The sequence below is a fragment of the Haliaeetus albicilla genome, chromosome 27 (assembly GCF_947461875.1).
Source record: "Haliaeetus albicilla chromosome 27, bHalAlb1.1, whole genome shotgun sequence".
In the NCBI taxonomy this organism is placed as follows: domain Eukaryota; kingdom Metazoa; phylum Chordata; class Aves; order Accipitriformes; family Accipitridae; genus Haliaeetus; species Haliaeetus albicilla.
Genome location: NC_091509.1, coordinates 21,886,117 through 21,909,157, shown reverse-complemented (window position 1 = coordinate 21,909,157; position 23,041 = coordinate 21,886,117). Strand labels below are relative to the sequence as shown.

The 23,041-nt window shown below is 41.4% G+C and overlaps 1 protein-coding gene across 1 annotated transcript; it reads left to right on the top strand.

The window, feature by feature from the left end:
* Nucleotides 1-7,889: 7,889 nt before the first annotated feature.
* On the top strand, nucleotides 7,890-15,678 carry YIPF5 (Yip1 domain family member 5). The gene is made up of 6 exons (XM_069772529.1): nucleotides 7,890-8,026; nucleotides 8,319-8,429; nucleotides 10,015-10,187; nucleotides 11,484-11,629; nucleotides 13,685-13,866; nucleotides 14,534-15,678. Exons 2-6 carry the CDS (start codon nucleotides 8,329-8,331, stop codon nucleotides 14,694-14,696), a joined length of 765 nt encoding a protein of 254 aa, XP_069628630.1. The 5' UTR covers nucleotides 7,890-8,026; nucleotides 8,319-8,328; the 3' UTR covers nucleotides 14,697-15,678.
* The last annotated feature ends 7,363 nt before the right edge of the window (nucleotides 15,679-23,041 follow it).

Sequence of the window (23,041 nt, the reverse complement as noted above, 5' to 3'; positions counted from 1 at the left end):
GGCGGCGATCGCGCAGGATCGGCCCGGCTGCTCTTCCCGGGTCAAGCGCTGCGGGAAGAGGAGGAGAGCTGCACGGGAGCGGGGCTGCGGGAAGAGGAGAGTTGAACGGGAGCGGAGCTGCGGGACTGGCGGTGCGGGCTGCTGCCGCTGCTGGGTGTGGGCTCCGGGTCGGTAAATCGGACCCCCCCCACACACACCGGCCCGCTCCGCTCGGCGGAACGTTAAGCAGCTGCCTCACGTTAAATAAGCACGGGGCAAAACACCCGCTGCAATTAAAGCCATGAAGCTGCTTAAAGAGCTCACCGAATCGCGACCACAAGACGCGGCCCACCAGCGAATTCACGGCTGGTCATGCAGGGGTTACAGGGAAGTCCAGCTTTCTGTCTAGCACACATCAGTTCTGGGCAAAAATAGGTTGGTCAGCATGATAAAGGTACGGTAAAATAAAGCCTTTTACTCAAACGCTAACCAAAACCTGGAGGGGAAGCTTTAGAGTGAAATCCTTGTGTGAGGAAGTCACCACGCGCAGATAGTTTTTGCTGACTGCACTTAAGCTGCAGATAGTTCAGCGAGAGTCTTCCGAAAACATGGCTATAATTTAAAAAAAACAAAAACCACATCATGCTAATGTAAAAAGTACAACTTTCAGGGCTAGGGCAGAAAATCATTGATTTCTATACTTAAAAACTTTTCAAATTCAAACCTGAGAGTTGAACAGTTAATCAAACCCTCAATTTTTACCCTTAATTCTGAAGCAACTGCTGGGCTCCTGAGCCAAGGTTCTGTCTCTGACTTCTGTATCTAATTTCTAATTTTTAAACCAGCAGAATCTGGTACTACTACAGAGAATGCTCATTGTATCTCAGAAAGAGAAAAGACAAAGCATTTTGCATCTTCCCTTGCAGTTCTGATAGACCAGCTGAGGAAGTACTCGCCAAGTGCTCCATAACCATTACAAGGAGGATTTAAAGGTGTGATATGGGAACACATTAACTTAGATGTCTTCGTTACTTTTTTAAGAGTCTGGTACAGTCAACGCATACGGGCTTTAACATCTACATGACCAGTCAGATGAAATGATAGCTTCTTTGGGGATTTAAGAACCATAGAATGAATCCCAGAATGGTTTGGGTTAGAAGGGACCTTAAAGTTCATGTAGTTCCAACCCCCCTGCCATGGGCAGGGACACCTTCCACCAGACCAGGTTGCTCAAAGCCCCATCCAACCTTGAACACTTCCAGGGATGGGGCATCCACAGCCTCTCTGGGCAACCTGGTCCAGTGTCTCACCACCCTCACAGTAAAGAACTTCTTCCTTACATCTAATCTAAATCTACCCTCTTTCAGTTTAAAGACATTACCCCTTGTCCTATCACTACGTGCCCTTTTAAAAAGCCCCTCTCCTGCTTTCTTGTAAGCCCCCGTTAGGTACTCATTAGTGCTGCCCCGGTTCAAAGCAAGGAGCATTGCATCAGCTTTTTCAAATATTTTAGTTATTAATGTTAGTTAATATGCTGTAATAATATTTAAATCAACTTTCATAAATCCAGTGATGCCATATTGGCAGGGCTTGAAGAATCAATTCACTCTCCCCAGTAAAAACTAATCTTGTTCAAACAAGCACCGAAGCCATTTGTGATCACACAGCATGGTAAAGATCCAAACCACCAAGGCAGGGGGATAAAGACCACCTGGGCAGAATTTTTCAGGGGTGAGTGGAGACAACACAGTAAGTCTGATGTGCCGGTGCTTAGGGAATGGCGTGGTGACATGGGAGTCTTATAAAAAATTGTGATTCCTGACAAGCTTCTGTGAAGCATTCTGACATGGATACCATGTGATTAGTGAATACAGAGATATTCAAGCTCTAAGTCTTTTTGAAAAATTATAATCAGAATTGCCCTTTGAAAAGAACAAAAACCTCAGAATTTTAATCACAACAGCTTTAGAAATGCATCTGCACTTTTCAAATAATAAATGAAAGAAATTCAACACCTGCTTTTATTTCTTTACACAGGATGTTCCAATCATTTTACTGGAACACAATATAATTTCTTTTGATGAAATGACTTCAGTAGTAAAAGCATCACATAACGCTTCCCAGCTAAATACAAACCATTGGCCAAATCCATCAAAATGCAGCCTGAGAAGAGTGAAACTTGAAAATCTGGGCCAAACGCACTGGTGACCTAAATGTAAAATATATGTCAGGACTATGCGAAGGTCTCACCTATTCAGCTGCAGAACCAACGCAGCTCATTTGAAGAGCAGCTACAGTTCTGACGGAAAAGAAAAGCAGCATCTGTCAAAGGGAGGAGGATGAAGCATGTTCCACTTTTAACAGATGCCTACATAACCTTCAATACAGTTAGGGGAAAATTTAGCCTGAGCTTAAAGTGTATGTTCCAAAAGTCACGGCAGAGCTATGCTTAAACCCGATATACTAATGATGTGACATCATTCACAGGTTTGAGGTCACTCCGTATGACAAAGTGCTAAATTAGCATTTATGCTTTCAGGAAATCATGGGACAACTGACTTCATCAAATCCTGTGGGTGCTAAAAAAAGGTATCTTAAAAGAAGCAGCAATGAACGGTAGAAAGAAAGGGTAGTATTCAGCTAGGTCTGTAGTAGCAGTGGTATGTATATATATCATCTTACATCTTGCAGTGTGAATACACAAGCTATAAATACGAATCAAATCGCCCACGCATAATGAGAAATGTTGAAGCTGTTTATCAGCATTTAGCAACACCATGCAGAACTTTAAGGCACTCAGAGAAATAGCAATTGAAAGTAGCAGAAATTGAAGGAGTAATTCTGGGAAGAAAAAAATATCTGAGTTTGATTTTGGACAGAAGATTTCAGCTAAAAAGCCACATGGGAACTTTCATCACTCTGGGTGATTTTTACACACAATAGTTAAAATAAAAAAGAAAGAAAGAAAAACAGTACTTCCAGTTCTAGGCTTACGCTTTGATTCAGGAATGACTTCAAGGTGCCACCTAAGGATCCTTCAGCCACATAGCCTGTAACATTCAGCACTCCTCTGCAGCCTTATATCTAAATGCTGGCCAATGCAACATTTCACCAGGGCAAAACTTCATCAAGCCAGAGAGAAGACTGCAGTTTCTGAGAAGGGTGGCATGGCAAAGAGAAAAAGAAATGTCTGGCCCCAGCAGGTGCGTGGGGCCAGATCCTGGGTTATTGTCAGAGCAGCGTAAAGGGACAGTGGTTTCACTGAGAAGCAGACACCATGTCCTATAGGCAGATGCTAGCACTTCCAGACAAGACTTCCAATCCACTCTCAATCCATAGCAAAGAGCGGTAACAGAGCCCTGACAGGAATAAATTCCAGGCTCTTGCAGAGTTACAGACTTTTAACCCAGACACTTTTCTAAAAGGGGTATATAATTCTGAGAGTGGAGTGGTCTTCACATCGCTCAGGTAGCTCTAGAAACTGAGTTCCCAAGAAGTGAGCCAGGCAAGAAAAAGTATGATACTGAGCTAAAATAACACATGATCCACTAATCCAGCAGTGTGAATTACATACAGTGAAAATCTCATCTGCTGAAATCCACCAGTAGGTGTGAATAAGAAGCCCTAGCAAATCTTGCTCTTTGAAGAATAAGCATAAAGAAACAGTAAATGGCAGAATCTCCCTAAGAAAAGGATCTGCTAGCAAGAGAGCGCAAGTGCCATAAAGTAGGGTTTATTAACAAGTACATAGCAAAGCATTATACAGATCTGCCCTTGATCTTTTATTCATAACTCAAGTACATAATGTATTTTCATCAAAAAAACGCAAAGGGGAAGAATAGCTTTCACAGCTGCTCAGCACGTGAGCATGGGCATGGTGCAAGGCAGACAATTCAAATAGAAGACATGCGACAACATTTTTTTTCTATCATGTAACATACAGAGTGTGGGCACAGCTTCTGCAAATAAAACTGTATGCTCCTTCTGTCAAACACTAAATCCAGAGCAAATGCATTGCACAAGGTTCTAGGTTTTCAAAAACTGACAGTAAAGGGGAATCATATTCCACTGATTTAGTTAACAATTGTTGTACATCAGATAACATTTTGACCAAGAGTTGATATATCCAATGCTGATAAATCCTTTAGAATTTCATGGACACTGTTCAACAAAGCAATCCGCTATACAGACAATCCTGTCTCTGACGCTTCAATAGACCCAGCATGTATAGGTGGACAGAGACCTCGTGTGCACTCACATCAACAGCCAAGGATTAAACTCAAACAAAAATTGTTGTTTTCAGTCACCCATCTGTAAGGGACTTCCTTTCTCTCTTAGAAGTTCTGCCATAGCAAAGCCTACTTCAGCAGACTCCTTCCTCCCCTCCTTTTTCCCTTCCTCCCACGCTTCCAAAGTTCTTTGAATAATACTTTTATTCTCGGTCTGGTTCAAATTATCCTGTTATTAACACTGGTGTAATTATAGTGTGTTTTTTAATGTTACAGCTAAAACAAAGTTTGATCCTCACTGGGTAGCATTATTATGGTATCAGGACTGTGTAATCCATGTACTGATTTTATGATTATCTTTACTCTTCCCATCATGGAGCCATTTCAAGGCCTCCTGCAAAGCCAGATCCCCTGTCCAGATGACCACAGGTGCAGCTGGAGCTGGTCCCTCAAAGAAAGGGACGGTGTTTGCCAGGGAGCGTTTGGTGCCTTACTTGGTTGTACCTCTGGGCACGGTGAGCTGGGCTGTTCACATAATGCCCTTTCCAAGTCATGCAGGAAGGATGCAGTTGTGTAGCTGCAGTGTCTTGCCTTCCCTTGAACCCATCAGCCTGTATCAGACTACACACTGCTACAGATGAGTGTGAACTTGTCCTGCAATGCTGAAGCAGATGATACCCTAAAGCAGTGTTGAGATGCCTAGTGCAGAGAGAACTAATTAATGAAAGCTCAACCTAAGCCGTCAGTAAATTCTAATAATCTAAGCAAATCCAAGCAGATTTCTAGCCAAAGAGCATTTCACCAGCAGATCACAATTACACAGCCCACTGCCTGGGATTTGGGTCTCATTTTACTGTCTAGTGAACCGCAACCAAGTCACACAGTTCAGCGAAGTGGCACTAAGTCATCAACATTAGATGTAGCCTGCACACTCTACAGGTCTTCCGTGAAAGCAGGGATCTTCTCAGCCTTCGGACACTAATTTACCTAAAGTATAAATTTGCAAGAAGCAGCTTATGCCACAGTTACTGATCTCTGTATTATCCATGGCTGTATTTCCCCCACCGTTACTTCATTCAGTTCTACAAACATACATATTTTCTGGGAGGCTGTTCTTAGGAGATACCATGTACAATGAACCACAAGATACCTTTTGCAGGAGAGGCTTGTAACAGCACTATAATTTAAATACAATAATCTCACTAGAAGAAGATTACATACATGAGAGTGTGTTACAAAATAACTGTAATTGTGTCCTGAGCCAAAATGAATTAAAAAAAAAAAAAGAAAACATATACATATTTCAAAACAGGGACTCACACTTGCATGTGTGCCCAAGTGGCAAGCGTTCAGTTCCAGCATGCAGATCAGAAGTTAGGCTACATCAAGCATGGAATTGCAACTGTTTATGCATGCACAGTTAACGTATTTCTAAACCTCATTACCATGTACCTATTCAGCAACAACAATAAAGCGGCAATCAATCACGATTCATTTCATTCTGAAATTTCAGCTGAACTACCTCAGCCGGGGTTTTCCCTGACTCTGTCCACTACAAAGCCCACCTGAGTCAGCAATGCACGCTCACTTCTTCTGGTGCTCAGCGCCAGCACTTTAGGTAGCTAATAAAAACAAATTCTAGTTAATAGTCTGAGTACAGCCTTTTCCCCTGGCCCTACATGAAAAAAAGGGAGCAAAATAATGAAATTAGAAGGATACATGGAGTGACTGACAAGGGACTGCAAAGGAATGGAGCTTCTACACATGAGAATGTCCTCACAGTCCCAGTCACTTTTTTTCTCAATTCCACAGTATTCCCAGCTCCCGCAGCTTATTTGTGAGGGACAGGCTAACAGCTGGTCTTTGGTAAAGACACAAGGATTCATGGCTCTAGCAAATTTTTTGTCTGGCCTCAGGAAAATATTAATTTTATTTAATGGGGACATGTGAAAGGGTATGAAGGTTTAACATTAAATGGCAGCAATTATTTACTTTTCACGCAGCAGCACCATCACCTACTCCATTTCCTTCAGTACCTGCAGTTTCACATAAACTCTCCCATCCATGCAGTGAACAGAGCACACCCTGTTCCCTTTAGGAGATCAGACAGATCACGGGGCAAGATGCTAAACTTGCAGGCAAAACCACTTCATGTAACTAAGCTGTGGCCTTGAGAAAAAAAAACAAACCACACCTTAAGTGAACATTATGCAAAATAATATCTCTAAGGCCAAAGTCTACTCTCTTACTTTCACTGATGTCAACAAGAATTCGTCTGAATCACGCGAAGAGCATTTTATTCCTACTCTGCTCCATGTTTATACAATGATTCACAATACCATTTTTTTTTCATGAATAATAGGAAAAAAAATCCTGGAAAGAAAGAGATTTTTGGCAATCAAGAAGTTGCTTAGTAATACATTCCTCTGTGACCTCAAATGCATTAACACTAAACTCTCACTGAAAACCTTCTGATGTTACCTGCGTACGTAAACTGTCGTCAAACCAAAATTTTGCATCCAGTTGAAAGCAGATGATGGTGCTGAGCCTAAGCTAAGTAAAGAAACACAGGGAACCTGGCAGATGCCGTAAGCCCGATAGTCTTTGTGCTTTACTTCAGGAAGTTACATTAAAAGTGAGTATGCTGCTCGCAAGGGATGCAGCGTGGCACATCACGATGCCCTGAACAATCTGGTCCCACGAAGATGCCATGGCGTGGGAGGGAGGCGTGGGGGTGAGCCAGCCCGAGCCTGGGCAATGAGGCTGCAGCTTGGGCCCCAGCCACAGCCCTGCTGCTGGAGCGGGCATCGCTTCTGGGCTCCTGCTCTCCTTGTGCCCATCAAATCCTGCCTCGCTCCCCCTGCAGCTCTTCCTGACTGATTGAGGACTAATTGCAAATGCGGGAGCGACAGAGACTGGAGGAACATGCGACCGTTACCATTGCTAGAGCCTTGTCTTTGTCCATTTCTGTGCCTCCTGAAGAAAAGGTCAGCTTTTCCATAATTTTGGTTACAGCATCGCATCTCCTCTTCATGACCACAGCAAGATTTGCTGACTGGGCTTCTCTAGACAGGGTAATATTGATGGAAGGATTCACAACCACTATTCACTTTTTTACATGTCATTGGTGGCTGCACCAGGAGAGGACATTAAAACAAATAACCATCAGCGGTTACAGGTACGTTACAGCTTCACCTTAGGATAAATCAGTGTAACTCTTCCTGTGTCACAGCTGGGGTACCCGACTCTCAGCCGAACACAGTGAAAGGAGGTACTGACTACTAATGCTTTAATGCCCAGTGAAATACGGGCAGCAGTTTATTCCTCGCTTAGTATTTAAAAGCCAATATTTTGCTTTTCTTCAGATTTTAGGCAAAACTATGGGAGACAAGTCCTGAAGCTTCGAAGCCTCGGCTGTAACAGGAAAGCTGAACAGCGCAGGGGAAAAACGCCAGCTCCCGGAGCTGCGCGATCGCCGGGCCGCCCGCGGACCCTGAGGGGGCTGACAGGGGCTGACCGAGGCCACCAAGCCCCGCCAACGCCGGCAGCAGCGCGGTGCGAGCAGCGGCTCCCGGCCGCGGCCGCCATCCCGCGCTGCTCCGCCGCCATCTTGCCTCCGCCCCGCGCCCCGTCTCCTTGGCAACGCGGAGGCGCCACGCAGCCGGGGGGCGGTGCCGGAGGCGGCGCATGCCCAGTGGAGGCGCTCCGCCCAGCGCGCCGTGCGCGGCCCCGCTGGCCCGGAAGTGCTCGGGCCGCTGGGTTGACACGTCGCAGGGGCCGCGGTGGCGGGTGTGGGGCCGGGCCCGGAGGGGCTGCAGGTGGGTCCGTCCGTCCCTCTGTCCGTCCGGGCCCGCGTCTCCCGCTCCCGGCTTCCCGGCGAGGAGGAGAGGGGCTGGGGCGGCAGGCGAGGCCCTGAGGCAGCGCACGGCGCGGCTGACGGTCGGCCTGAGGGAGAGGGCGGCGGGCAGGGGAACTCCCGAAAGGGCCTCGGTGCTTTCGGGAGCGTACGGCGGCCCTGAGGGAGGGGAGAGGGGGAGAAGGAGGGAGGCAGGCTGGGAGGCTCACCGGCCAGGTTTGGAGACCCGAGCAAAGCTGGCTGTTCTCTTACAGATAACTGGCGATGTCTGGGTTTGACAGCTTCAACACAGACTTCTTCCAGACGAGTTACAGTATTGATGACCAGACACAGGCCTATGACTACAGCGGGAGACCGTACACCAAGTAACTTGTGCATGCCTTTCGAACTCGTGTAATGCGTGTCTTGTGTCGAGCCATTCAGTCAGGCTTCTTTAGCGACCAAGCCCGAGTTAAGATTTACTTCTGGGATAGTCTGTTTATTCAGAAAAGGATTGGCATTTCAGCCAGCTACTGTCGCCTGTAATTGAATTCCTGTTGCTCTCTGTTGTGAAGGGCATAACTTACATTCCATAAATGGAGATGTAAAGCAGTTGTATGTTGAATACTCTCCTTTCTACGTTGTAAGGCAAAGATTAGGAAATTGAAAGAGAAATTATATGAGTAGTCTTAATTATATGAACAGTCTTCACATCTTTGGGAAAAGAAATACCGTTGTTCTGTAAGTCCATCTCTAGGTACTCACTCGGGGAGAAAAAAATTAGTTATGGTGTCAACATAAATGAGCCTGCGATGTCAGTGGTGATTCCTAGGCTTTAGTAGGAAGGCATGGTGGATGTTTCTAGGTCAGGGGAGCTCTTAGGAGTCCTGTGTGAATATCCAGTCTCAGGCTGAGGGTTTTGGTCAGTTACGTGACCTGTGTAATCCCTGCGATAGATGGAGCAGGTCGATGCCTGTTTGCGTCCTGAAGAGGATTAGTGTGCTCTGATGAGGCTGAACTCTGCTAACACAAGGAAAGAAAGGAGAAGGAATTCTGGGTTTTCGTTCTTTGTATTAGTATTTTTAAAGTATTTTGGAGACATTTACCAAAATCTCTGTAGTCAGACTTGGAAATGGTTAGTGGCAAGAACAACTCAGGAGTTTGTTTAGGAACAGGAGATAGCTTTGATTAGTTTTTTGTTGGTTTTTTTTAAAGTTAGCAATTTATGTTTTTATATATAAAATCTATAATAGAAAGTATTCCAAAGACAGTATAAATTGAATTGTTAGTGAATAATTGAGAATATGTGAAATAGAAAATGGAAAATCACCCCTTTTTTTTTTTCCACTGCATCATATCCTGTAGGTAGATGTCATAATCTGTTTAGTATCCATATCATAACTCCTTATTATATGTCATAATGCTACTTGATACACATGGTGCCTAAGTGAAGGGGAGAACAAGCTCATTTTTTAAAATATGGTGGGGACCAAAAGTGGTAGTATGAGCGACTTTGTTTTCTAATAGTGAGTTTGCAAATAAGCATTCTAAATAGCAAGTTAATGCTGGCATCAAGTGAGATGTCAGTGGTAATTAATGGACAATATTTAAATAAGTTTCACATGTAAAATTTTCCTACTCAGGTCTACAGCCTGTAGTAGTAATTCAGTCAACGGATAACACTCACTTCTCCAGGCCTCTGACTTAAAAACAAAAAGCAATACTAGCACATATAGCAAGAACTATCTTGTAGCTTAACAGTATTGTTTATAAGGGTTTGAATTGATGGATGTGGCTATATGCCTAAAAGGCCTGGATCTGAGTAGGAGATCATCTACTGTGACTTTTTAAAAAAGAAGAAATAAGGATTGTTTGCTGCGACTTATTTAATGAAAATAAGTGTTGCTTTTGCAGGGAGGTGCTTAAAGTAAAATCCTGTATCTGTCCATAATGCAATGTCATTCTTTGTAGGCAGTATGGAGGCTATGAATATTCTCAACAAAGTGGATTTGTCCCTCCCGACATGATGCAGCAGCAGCAGCCTTACACAGGGCAGATTTACCAGCCAACACAGACATACGCTCCAACTTCAGCACAGTCTTTTTATGGAAGTAATTTTGAGGATGAGCCTCCTCTATTAGAAGGTATAACTTATACTTTATGGCCAAAATCCAAAACTCCTCCCAGTTTGGGGATAAGTTGAGTAACGGGGTGTGTATTCCCTACTTCTGAAAGTGCACAGTTGATTTGAAATTCTTATTAATTTTTTTTATTTATCTGTATTTTGGTATATGAAATATATGTTCTTGTGTGAACTTCTGCAGTTTTAGAATTGTGCTTTATTACTTCACACCAGCTGTTCTGTGGAAGACATAATTAAATAAAGGGATAACCTGACTTCATACAGCTCTCATGACGAAACACTTACTGTTTCTGTTGTTGCAAATAAAACTTGCGCACTTTTTGTAAAACAGATCGATGCAGTTAGTTTCAGTTGATTCTTTGGTTAGAACGGAAATCTTTCATTGCTGAAGAGGAATGCTAAACACTGCAGAAATTCCTATGCAGAATATAGCCTGTGCAGAATGCCAGAACGGATGTCTAGTTAGTCTCTGGATTGATAGTTTCAGTTTCCAGCTTATATCCATCATTGGTCAGTACCAAACAACTAAAGACACCCTTACTGCTACTGTTTAGAGAGATAGGTATTCATGATGCCTATCACCTATACCTATTCATGATACCTTCCACCCTGCTGTGCTTTTTTTGCGTTCTTAAAGAAAAACTATTTTGTTTACATAGATGCATCCCAGGGCCTGAGGTGGGCAAATAGTAACTGCATCCATAGCTAGGTTTTCATGCACAACTGTGGTCAAACTGTATGGATGGAGACTTGAAATCATATCTAGCTGGAGGGGGCTGTGAAACTCCCTTGCCGTGAGATACTGAGTGTTAAAAGGGGTGGGTGGGTTTTTTAGTGGGCTCAATGGCTGGTTTATGAAAGAGAAATCCACTGAGGGTAATTACGTACAGACAAACTACTTTGAATTAGAAATCCTTGAGCCACCAGTCTTTGGAAACTTGGGGAGTCTGCATGTTCTGTGCTTATACTCTTTCATACGTATCTGCTTTTGGCCGCTTACAGGGACAGGGTACTGGGCTAAATGAACTTTTGGGCTGACCCAGAACACTGTACTTATGCTCTTATCTGGTCCTTTAGAAAACACCTTTTCCGAGCATTTGAGACCTGGGATCTGTGGAGGCAGCACACTTAGCAGCTTGAGGAAAAATGAAATGACTCAATTCTCTGGATCTGCATAGGATGTTATCTGGACATTTAAAAGTGGAGAGGCAGGGAAAACTAAAAGTGAAGTAAATGGGTGTGACAGGAAGGGAAAATATGAAATAAATATGCATAATTCTTTTCATGTAATTTGTAGAATTGGGGATCAATTTTGACCACATCTGGCAGAAGACGCTAACAGTGCTCCACCCATTAAAAGTAGCAGATGGCAGCATCATGAATGAGACTGATTTGGCTGGACCAATGGTCTTCTGTCTAGCTTTTGGAGCCACATTATTACTGGTAAGATACTGATTGCAAAATATTACTGTTTGTGCATTAATATTCTTGGAAACACTGGGGGAAAAAGCCAAGCTACCTATAGGTTTATTGCAAGTGAATTCTTGGCATGGAGGCCAAAAAAAGCACATCCAGACCAAGAATTTGTAGCTGTATACATGGAAGAGGAGCTGGGGCTTCACACATCACTGATTGAAATTAATGGGTTCACTATGACTTTACTTCAGTGGAGTTTGAATCTAAGTCTTCGTGTGTGGTTTTTACATGGCAATTATTTCAATGTAATTGATATTTCTTTTCATACTTTGCTTTTGAGGAATATGGCTCTCTTTTGTCATAGGAATGGGTGTGACCCATGTTCTCAGATTTTTACCTGTTTGGGATTTTTTTTATAGATTGAGATATTTTACTTTCAGAATCATACCTTGGATTTTTGCAGCATCTCTGTTATCTTCCATCTTACCAGGAATCAGAACAATGGACACATTAAGTATTTGAATATTTATTTCATTTCTTCATTTAGGAGTTTCTTTTATTTTTTAACTCTTATTGTGTTTAATACTTGTCTATTTCTCTGATTTGTTTCATTGTATTTCTTTGTTCCATACTCTTATTCATTTTTCTTTACTGATATTCAAGTGGCAAGGAGACTCACAATTCATGTGTAAAAAGTGATTTCATAAGTACTGATGTATTAGGCATGGCTTTCACTATCAAGAGTCAGTCTGGTAAAACACTTCTAAAGCAAACCTGTTCTCAAATTGTTTATACTTCTTAATGCGTCAGCAGCTGTTGAAGCCTGGTGGTTTATTTAGTTGAGCTTAATTGAAATAAGATTTTGCTTTAATGACTCAAAAGCCCCAATTACGAAATGACAGAGTAGCAGCAAACAGCCTTCCTTGTCACTGAAAGCGTCAATATTTTTAATCAGTTTTTTTTCCTCTTTTTTTGCCTTCAGGCACTGCATTTAATTTTTGCCTAAAATTTCCCATTGCTACGACACTTAGAACAGTGTTTTGGTACCAAGGGCACTTTAAGCCTGCTTTAATAAGTAACCTTTATTTATGGAAACTAGGCCAATAGAATTAATGAACATGTTTATAATAGATATATTTGAATGTTCTTTTCCTGAGAAATTAACACTTTTTCCTATGTGCTTTTTATTTTTTTTTTAAATACCTTGAGTGTAGTGAGAGAAAACAAGCTTAGCCTAGCAAAAAGATTAAAGCGGATATGATTGCTTTCTGTAGCATTTGAGGAAGAAGAGAGCTGGATTATAAACAGACTTAGTTTGGAATTTGTTGGTGAGAGACAGACCTTGAAGCTACACGCCATCGTAGCTTCAGTAACTGCACAGTCCTGTGTTCTTGCAGTGATGAGCACCATGCATTTGTGCACATTTTGGTAGATGTTATAAGGGAAGCGTTGATCTCGCTGGAAAAACAGATGATGACATAGGATACATACATTTTGAAATAATGCATGCATGCTTTCTGCATACTTGTTAGTAAACAAAGTTCTGATTTTGACTTTTTAAAATTTATGCAAGTTAATTCTGCTGTTCATATACAGTGCTTTACAGCTCAGCTTCAACTGTTTCTGGGAATTTTTTATAATTTACGTTGTGCTGTAACTTTGTGGAGTCTCACAAATTAAAGGACTTTAGCTCTGGATTTGTCAAGAAGTTCCTGAATAACAATTTTTTGGTCTTTATACACCAGTTCTGTAAATATTATTATTGCAAGTAATCAATTGGCATGAGAAGTTAGTTGATTAAACCCTGAAGAATTCATAGGCTTTTGCAACCCAGATCAAAGAATAACAATTCAATCAAAATCTGTTCATCAAGATAGGTAAAGTTAGGATAAATGTGCCTTTTGGGTGCCTGGAATATAGGTGTGTCTTGGAATTCAGGTTGTGGGAAAATACTGCCTCTTGAATTTGAATATAAGAATTAGGGGTGGAGGACAATGGGGAGAAAGCTTTCCTTTTCCCTTTGTTTGTGGGAGGCATTACTTGTTCTGGTAACTAATGTGCATTACTCTGCTTGACTTTCAGGCTGGTAAAATTCAGTTTGGTTATGTCTATGGAATAAGTGCAATTGGATGTTTAGGGATGTTTTGTCTCCTGAACTTAATGAGCATGACGGGTGTCTCGTTTGGCTGCGTTGCCAGTGTCCTTGGATACTGTCTTCTTCCTATGATCCTACTTTCCACTTTTGCAATTGTATTTTCGTTGCAGTAAGTACCTAAACTTTATAATTTGGTAAAAGATTCCTCTCCTATGAGATGGTGAAGGAAGTTATTAAAAGGAATTTTCATATTCAGTGATGAAGCTGCATATAATTTGAATATGACAGGAATTTGTACTAAGTGTAAAAACATAAATATCAACAGTCTTCAGGTATTTATTTGATAAAAGATAGGTGAATACTGGTTTTATCTATAAGTCAATTAACAGCTTTTAAATACATAGACTGAAATAAGAATATCAAGTTTGTTTTCAGTCAGCTTTGAATCTGACAAATCTTAGTACCTTGAAAGTCTAAAAGTAATTATAATTTAAGATGCATATTTGAATTTGACAAACAGAAGAAGATCAGTGTGATTACTCATAGCTATATGAAATTAGGGACTAGAAAGAAGGAACTTGCTACAGTTAATTTTACTCACTGCTTTTACATTTCATATGCACAAAGTTAATTTTGGGGGTTTTTTATGCTGTCATAATTGAATAACATCATTCTGAAGTCTTTACTGGAACTATTTCATTTAAAAAGTCAAAGATAAAAGCTGGAATTCATCTTAGAGTCTGTAAAAGGTGTTAGGAGGAGTCCAGTTACGACTCCTATAAGCATATATTCTTACAAGTCTTACATGATTTCTCTTTTTATTTCTGTCTTTGCAGGGGAATGATGGGGATTATTCTCACAGCTGGGATTATTGGCTGGTGCAGCTTTTCTGCTTCCAAAATCTTTATTTCTGCCTTAGCAATGGAAGGACAACAACTTCTAGTAGCATACCCTTGTGCTTTATTGTATGGAGTCTTTGCTCTCATTTCTGTGTTTTGAATAGACTGTCCAAACTGTTGGACTCCAGTGGGCCAAAATGAAAACATCAACTTGGAACATTTAGTTGGACCAGAAGCAGCTGCAAACAACTGTATAGTGTTGCTATCGCAAAACCTAGACCTGTTTTGAATCATCTGGAACAATGAAAACAAATGTCTTGTGTTGACTTTTTTAGGACTTTGAATACTGTTTTCAATTGACCTGAGGTGTCTATAGCTTTAATAAGTGTTCATGCTTATCAAGTTAATGTAATTTCTTTCCCATTCCTATATCTTTAGAAAAGTAACTTTTGGTTGTTTATTTGAGGGTTGTGGTTTTTGTTTGTTTGGGGGGTGGGTGGGTGGGTTTTTGTTTGTTTGTTTTTGTGTTTGGGTTTTGTTGGGGTTTTTTTTGTTTTGTTTTGTTTTTTAGGGGAGTGAGGGAGGGAGAAGGGTTGCAGTTATAAATTGATAGATTTTTATCCGAAAACGTTAACAGAACTGCAGATGCCGTAGATTTGGGGTACTCTTTGAATAAATCTGCAGTAATATGGAACCCATTTGCTCTCCCCTCTTACCAAAAGCAAAATGCACAAATGAACACAAGCAATTAGAGAATTTTCTGTATTTTAACAAATATACTCTTAAGCTCTTTGGTCTCATTTATTTGTTCATTTGATGTGATAGTATTTCAGGATTTAAGATACTTAAATTATGAATTAGAAAACAGATGCTTAAAAGTTAAAGGGATCTGTAATTCTGTCACACTTGAAATATGAATACATTTGGATGTCTAAGTAGCTATATGTGAACTTGGATTTCTGAAAATGACTTCAACTAGAGTTTCTTTTCCTAATGGTGCACATACTAGTAGATGAAGAGTAATCTCTTTTGCAGTACTTCCAAGAAAAACAACATTTTGAAAATGTTATGCTTGTCAGTATTGTAGTTACTGTAAAATAATTTAAGGCATATTGATTAAATTTTCCTTAAATTTTGAAAAAGGTGTTTGATTTTTCTAATTTTTCTTTTTTAATGGAGTTCAATTACTAAAATAGAAACTTCAATATTGAAGCAAAATCATATTTAAAATTGTATTCAGTTAGATTTGATACTTGCTTCAGTCACAAATACATAATCTTACATGAGAAGTATAATCTAGTTTGTGATGTAAGACTTGTGACTAACAAGTGTGAGAAGTGGGAAAGCAAAAGTGGTTGTTCTTCATGTAAGCACTTGATAATTCTTAAGCAAGAAGAGGATACAGACAAATTTTAACTCATACTGGGGAGGGGAGGTTACTTACATAGGTAGTAACTCCCTGCCCATGCCTTGGCAATGAAAAAGCTCTAACAAAGTGGTAGATTATAACTACCATTTCTTCATCAATTTAATCCAAGGGATTTCATTTTGTTGAATTTGCCACAGGTGTTAGTCTGATGTTCATCTGTCATGTCCATGGAGTGATCTATTTGTAGACTTCAGGAGTTGAATCACTGGTCAGACGTGTTACATTAACACCTTCTGGTAAGACTCAATGTGCGAATGCATCTTCAAAAAGCTTTCATCTTACTGATACATGAATGAATAATTTCAAAGGCTCAGCACGCATTTTTGTTCACTCTTCCCTTAGTTCTGCACGTTCTCCTAAAAATACTTTCCTAGTGCCACTAGAAGTTACTGACAAGGTCATTCTTTGTTGGCCAGAGCCAGCTTTTGCTTGTGTCGCTGGGAGTTGTGGGAAGTGTCATATGAGTGTAAAGCCATTAGGAACCAAACACTGATACACAAAACCATTCTGACTTGCATTCTGTACTGTTACAATGAATATTAAAATACATATGCATAAGAAACTTCAGTTTCCTTCCAGAAGCCAGTTCAAGAGCCTAGATAATTTTCTACTTTGATATGTTATTACAAATTATACTAAGTACAAGTGGTGGGTCGATTTTATTTAACAAAATGTTTTACTTTGCACTTTGGAGTTCTGATTTCTTTGGATTAGTAGATCACATGTGCCCTGGTGCACAAAGTTCTTACTCCTTTAATGAAGAACATTACCTGCTGATAGAGCATGATGTCCTGTATTTGTACAAATAAATTACAGTGATTACCTTTACTAATGATGCCTAATTAAATACAGAATTGTTCTAGTAAGTATAAAAGCTCACATACTTCCTTGAGCACATCAGGTTCTAATACTCAAATATTGTATTTTTGTGAAGTGGGCTAATTAAGCTTACCTTGCATACATGAATGTGGTTCATTTCTTAAAGCTTGCACTGATTCTGTAGATAGCTTCCAGGGTGATTACTTATGTGTTAAACTGTTAGAAATAACCTTTTCTATCACCATAGCATGAGCAAACTAAATGCAGATGAAAAACATTAAAATTAGCTTGTCTCAGTATAGCACTGGCAATACAGCTGCTGAGTTTGGAAAGACCATATGAAAAGATTTATTTAGATATATATGTTCACAGCATCCTTGCTCTGGCGGTAGAGGATACTACATGCTCTACTCGAGCAGTGAGGTTTGACCAGTGAGTTTCAGGAGCATATTGTGATCTTCAGCTCACACTGTGGAGAATTGATCAGTGAATTTCTAACTGGTCTCTTGGGGCAGGAGAGAAGCGGATGGGAGTAGAAGGTCAAACACTTCAATTCATAGAGGACTTTATAAAAACAGAATGTTATGTCTAGACTGGTAGTCTTAAATATCCCAAGTTTCTGGTACATTAATTAATGTGATTCCACTGACTGTGTTTATTGCCTTTCCAAAATCAATTCCATTGATTTTCTGTAATAATGTTTTGTCCTAGATCTTGCTTCAATTTTAGTTACATTTCAGGCAATTTAATCTTGCCATCACATAGAATGACAAGATTGTGTGCTGTAATTCTTTACTCCCACATGTGCATTTCATATTTATTAGGACTTTTTTTCCTTTAACTTTCTAAATCTGAACTCTCCCCCACAGTCTGTTAACATCAGTATTCTCATCTAGTTTTCAGATGAAACTAACATTACTTGCTTCCATCCTGCGTTGTCTCTTGATGTGTTCATGTAACCCAGCTTAAAGCATTCAAATATGAATGCTAGTGTTGCTTTTTTTAAAACCACTTTTGTTATCACACCAAATCTTGAAATTACTTCCTATTCTACAAAAGTTAAAAGTTTCCCAGTTTGTCCATTTTTCATCCCAGTTTGTCAATGTTTTGACAGTGACTCTGTTTTTTCAGGTCACTTGTTTTGCTATGAGGCAGCTGGGGACTGCAGTTCAGTTTGTTTCTTAGGTAGTATTTCAGTAAGTATCAACAAATTACATGGCATGTCCTTTACTAAAAAGCATGGGTTTTCGGTGCTCTTATACCTTTCATCTGTGCACTGGTGTTGGCATCTGTTCTTGAGGGGCTGTTACTTGTTTAGTGATGGATGAATACCATCAGAAGCCAGAAAGAACAGGGACTGATTTGGTATTTTGTGTGAAGCCAGATGTTCCTCCATCCTCGTGGCTGGAGAGGAGCATCCTGGATTTGTGTGTGGAGCACGAACAGCGCTGTGCAGCAGCATCGCTAGTGCTTTGCATTGCCATCTCTCCAGAATGATTACCGCATTTCCAAGGAGCTGAGCGGTCCAGACTGGGTCACTGTAGAGGCCTTTCATCTGGGTCCATAATAAGAAGCTGGAACACCCTTAGGCTTGTCTCCAGGTATCGGCACCAGGATGTTTTCACTGGATAAGCTGTGCACGAAGGAACTGGGACTCTCACTCCTCTAGGGACCAACGGTTGCAGTTGGGCAGATGCTTCGTGGTGGGAAGGCTGGGCTGGGTCACAGCCCGAGAGCAGGCAGTGGGAGGGAGTCGCTCACTAATGCACCAACAGTGCATTAGTTTGTATCGATACCATTGCTTAAAAGTTTGCTAATGTTTTTAGGAACAACATTAGCTAAAACAACAGCCAGTTCTTTGGGGTATAACACGTTACACCACAGAAGCAGGGTTTGCGAAAGAGAGAGCATCTTTTCACTATGCCAGTTGATTTACCTGAACAAGCTTTCAGTCTGTGTTTTCACTGAGATGTCTTGGAGTGTCTGCTGTTAGTGTTACATGCTGCATCTTAACAAAAAATGGAGGGACTGGGGCTTGCTGTTTCCTGCTTCTCCACTGGGTGGGCCTGCAGCATACCTCGTGCTACAACAGGTCTGCTGTACTACTATATATCTATCTGCTGTACTACTATATATCTGCTGTACTGCAATGCTTCTGACGTAGGGTAAGGCAGGACTCGGGGCTGGCACAGCTCAGCATTGGGAAGCCTTTCCCCTCCTTCTCCCCTCCTTGCTTGTCTCCCACAACATCAATAGCACTGCCATTCCCAGGTAGTCAAACCGCTAATGTTTTCAAGCTGGGTTTCTGTTCCCTGTCATGGGCAAGGGATTCAGTTCAGTCATGGCCCGTCAAATTAGCAGAGAGGCGGTGTGTGCTGGGTAGCCCTCCTGGCAATAGGAAACGTTTGCTACATCTCATTCTTTGTATAAAGCTGTAATATTTCTGACCAGCTTTTATTTTCGCATTACCAGCAAGTCTCTTCATTTTCTATATGCAGTCCATAAACACATAAAGTTATTTTTTCTCTGGGTAATTCACTGCCTTTCCAACCGTTGGGTGATACAGACAGGCAAGCTCTTCCCTAGTGTGGATCACGTTGTGTTGTAGCACTGTCTCGCTACCTTTTGTCCCTGTAAGTGGACACATCCTTCCTTTGCTATACTTTTAAATTTAGTTAAATAGCATCCCTCTCAGAACTAAACAATTTATTTACACGATCTATGGGATTAGAAGAGTTTTTAAAGTATTTTTTGTTGTTTGGGAGTTGCAAGCCCTAATACATTAAGATGTGAGGACCTCAGATTATTTATTGTGGTTATCCTTGAGCATCCTGTGAGATGGGGAGGTTCTGTTGTCCTGTTGTGTAGATGAGGAATGGAGTCAGATGTATGTAATTTGTGTAAGTCCTGCTGCATTTGACCATCTTTATCCCAGCAAAACATAACGGGGTATTTCTCCAGAGGGGAATTCTCAGTCCAGCTCTCTGGGACACAGTTTGAAAGTGGGAGGAGGCTTTGTAATTGGAAAGTCTGTCAATTGTGTTTGCCAGCTTTGTGCTTTCCTAATCAAAGCCAGCAGGCCATTAGCCAAACAGCAGTCCATGCTTTGGGAAGGACTGCAAGCATTGTGCTCTTAAGGGCATTTTTTTCCTCCTGCTACTTCTTTGCTTTATTGCAGGAAGTACTGACATTAGAAAAGCAAGGACTCTCTGGTCCTTATCAGGAATGGTGAAGTGGAAGATTGCCTAAAATTAGACACTTGTCCTGGAATAGGCCTCTCTCAAAAATTGTACTGTAATTACGTGTCTTTAGGAAGAAGGGCGTTGCTCTGTTTCTGTACACACTAAACACCACATCATTCTTGGAATTACAGTGCTCTTACCATACATACTTCTATTCATTTTTTCCCAACATTCTTGCTTTTCTGCTGTTAGCATAGGAAAATCTAATGTTCTTGGATACCTGCCTTACCTACTGATCTACCCAACCTATTGGCTTTTCAGACATGGAATTTGCATCCACTTCCATGCAAGAGCTGAAGCCAAAGGTAAGAAGCATTTTGTGCTTCCATCGGAAGGACGGCCCCAGTTCCCACGAGCCTGTCTCTCTGTCCTGCCCGCGGCCACTGCAGTGACATGAAGTTACCATTGGGCTTTGAATCAGACCTTGCCAAAGGCACTCTTTACCTATCTGTGTTTTCTCAAGTCTGGAGAATAATGATTTACTGCTGAAGAGGAGTCAGGAAAATTCCCTCTAGACTGCCTGTTCCCCGGCGCAAAGTGTTAGGTAGCTCCTGCGGCACGGGGTGTGTTTTCGCCTTTGTGAATGTGTGGTTTGCATCTCAAGTTGGTAAATGCATTACAGGAGGATATTTCACCTCTCGGACCTGCACAGGGTTTCCTCCCATGCAGCTTGTCCACCAGTAAGTCTGTCAGAGGGAGGCCACTAAAGATGCAGAGTTTAATGGTCCAGCTGAGTGCTGGTCCCAAAACTTTTTGGCAGAATCTTTCCAGGCCCATTGGCAGCAAGCACCAGCGAAGGCTTATCTTCAGCAGTTTTTATGAATCTAAACTCAAGGCCATTTGGGCCTCAGGGTAAAATCCAGAAGTTCCTACTTGGGGTGTGATTTATCCCACTCTGGTGGGTGCCAGCTTCTCGGTTCTTTTTCAGGCAGAATTCCCATTTAGCTCAGCAGGAGACTTAGCTGAATCAACAAGATGAATATTTGACCAATAATTATGCCAGGCAACTCTGGACAAATATCCTCATCTACAAATAAACCTGACAGGCTAGGGCGCTTGGCTAGTACCTCCACTCCAGTCAACGTCAGGCCCAAGTGATGCCCAGCCTCCCGAGCCTGCGCTCGGACTAGCCGCGTCCGCAGAGAAAAGAATTTCAGTGTTGATAGATCGATGCCAGCTCCTTACCTCAGAAATGTACAGAGTCTGAAAAGTATGTGCATAGAGGCCTTTTGTTTTAGTGAAGGATACAATCTGCAGAAGTGAAAATCCATCTTAAAAACTTACTGTATTAACCTGTTCATGTTCAATTACCCAAGAAAATTGAAGGTCATATTGTCCTCATACTATCAAGACAAACACTAAAGACTCACGACAGCTTATGGAGGATTTTAACGAGTTCAGTGCCTTTTTCTCTCTTTATGTAATCTTCACTTTATTAATATGAGTCAATCTTCTCATTGTTTTAGTGGCCAGTTCAAATGTTAATTGTCAATATGGAAAGATAATCTAGCATCTTGGCAAGGCTGTGCTGGTAGTGTGGCTGCTTTATTGAATCACAGATAGAAATGTTTAAATTCAGGATGATTTTCTCATTCCAGTGTTTTGTCCCAATTAAAAATTACTGGTTCAGACAAGGTTAGGAGATCTAAGGAATGCAGCGTCTGCACTTAACTAATGCCAGCAGCAGATGTCACATTACTTGCCCCTCTGCTTTCTTACAGATTCATTTAGCCAAATTCTGCCAGATACCCATTTGGTTTATTTTAAAAGCCCTGAGCCAGCAAGGTACAGGATTACCTTTAATCATTTTATGTGGGATTTGAGAAATTTTGACATTCCCCTTGAGGATACAAACGGGTCCCCCGTTATGGGGCTGGGGTGGGCACAGGGAGTCAGTGGCGAAGCCCCATTTCTCCACCATGGGAGAGCAGGCAGGACCCACTCCGCAGGGCTGAACGCAGAGCCCTCCGCTGTCTCGCCAGTTTTCTAATGCTGCCTGTTGGATTAACGCCCATGCTTTGTTCCCTTGGCCGCCTCCGTGGCTGCCTCTCCAGTGCCCCGCGTGAAGGTTGCCTGTTCCCACATCCTCCTCTGCTCTCGGCTGTAGAAGGTCAGTCTGGATAGGACCTAGAGAAGTCCATCACCTGGTGTAAAGGCAAGATTATCTCATTTCTGACAGACACGTCTGACCTGTCCTTTAAAACTCCAGCTGGAGGGAAATGGCACAATCTCCCTTGAACACCTTGTCAGTGCTTTGCTAACTTTATGATTAGAAAATGGTTCATGATGTCAGGCTTATTTCTTCCTATTTCTTCCTCCCTTTAATGCACTTTATTATTACTATTCTAGCCACAATAGACATGAAAGACAGCTTATTCTCTTCCTTTTGGCAGCAGCCTCTTACATAATGGTGAACTCGTTCTAATTTCCCCTGTCATTCTTCTCTTTCTTGAAAAAAAAAATATGTTTGACTATCCACTGCAAGCCCCAAATTCTTTTCTACAGAAATGCTACTGAGCCCATGGTTACCCATCTTGTTTATAGGCATTGACATTTCTTCTTTAAAATAGCATTGTGCACTGTACTGAATTCCATCTGAAAAATTCAGATAATTTCTCCAATTTATGTAGATCAATTTGAACTCTAATCCCATCTCCAAAGTGATTGCAATGCCTTCCACTTTGTTATCATCTTTAAATTTCATCCCCCAAGTTGATTAAAATAGTCACTAGTGCAGACTGAGGGTTGGGTATATCACCTGCGTTTAATAGTGATGCAGTCATAAATTTGTGCTCACAGTTCAATCTCTACAGTAAACCTTTCTGACCTGTGTTTCTTGTAAATCATATCCCATCTGCTCCTTCCCTGTCTTTAAAAAGACCAGTTACTTGTGAAAGAAGGTAACTAGGTTTGCCTAACCTGCTTTCTCCCTTTCAATCCCATATTTGCTGTTTCTTGTCACCTCATTTTCTTCTATGTATTTACAGACTGATTCCTTTAATTATTTTCCAGCCT

Bases quoted from the DNA above. Each gene is read 5' to 3' on its own strand.
- YIPF5 (XM_069772529.1), top strand. From the start codon at position 8,329: ATGTCTGGGTTTGACAGCTTCAACACAGACTTCTTCCAGACGAGTTAC. The intron at 8,430-10,014 runs GTAACTTGTGCA...CATTCTTTGTAG, and splicing joins AGCGGGAGACCGTACACCAA to GCAGTATGGAGGCTATGAAT. The intron at 11,630-13,684 runs GTAAGATACTGA...CTTGACTTTCAG, and splicing joins TTGGAGCCACATTATTACTG to GCTGGTAAAATTCAGTTTGG.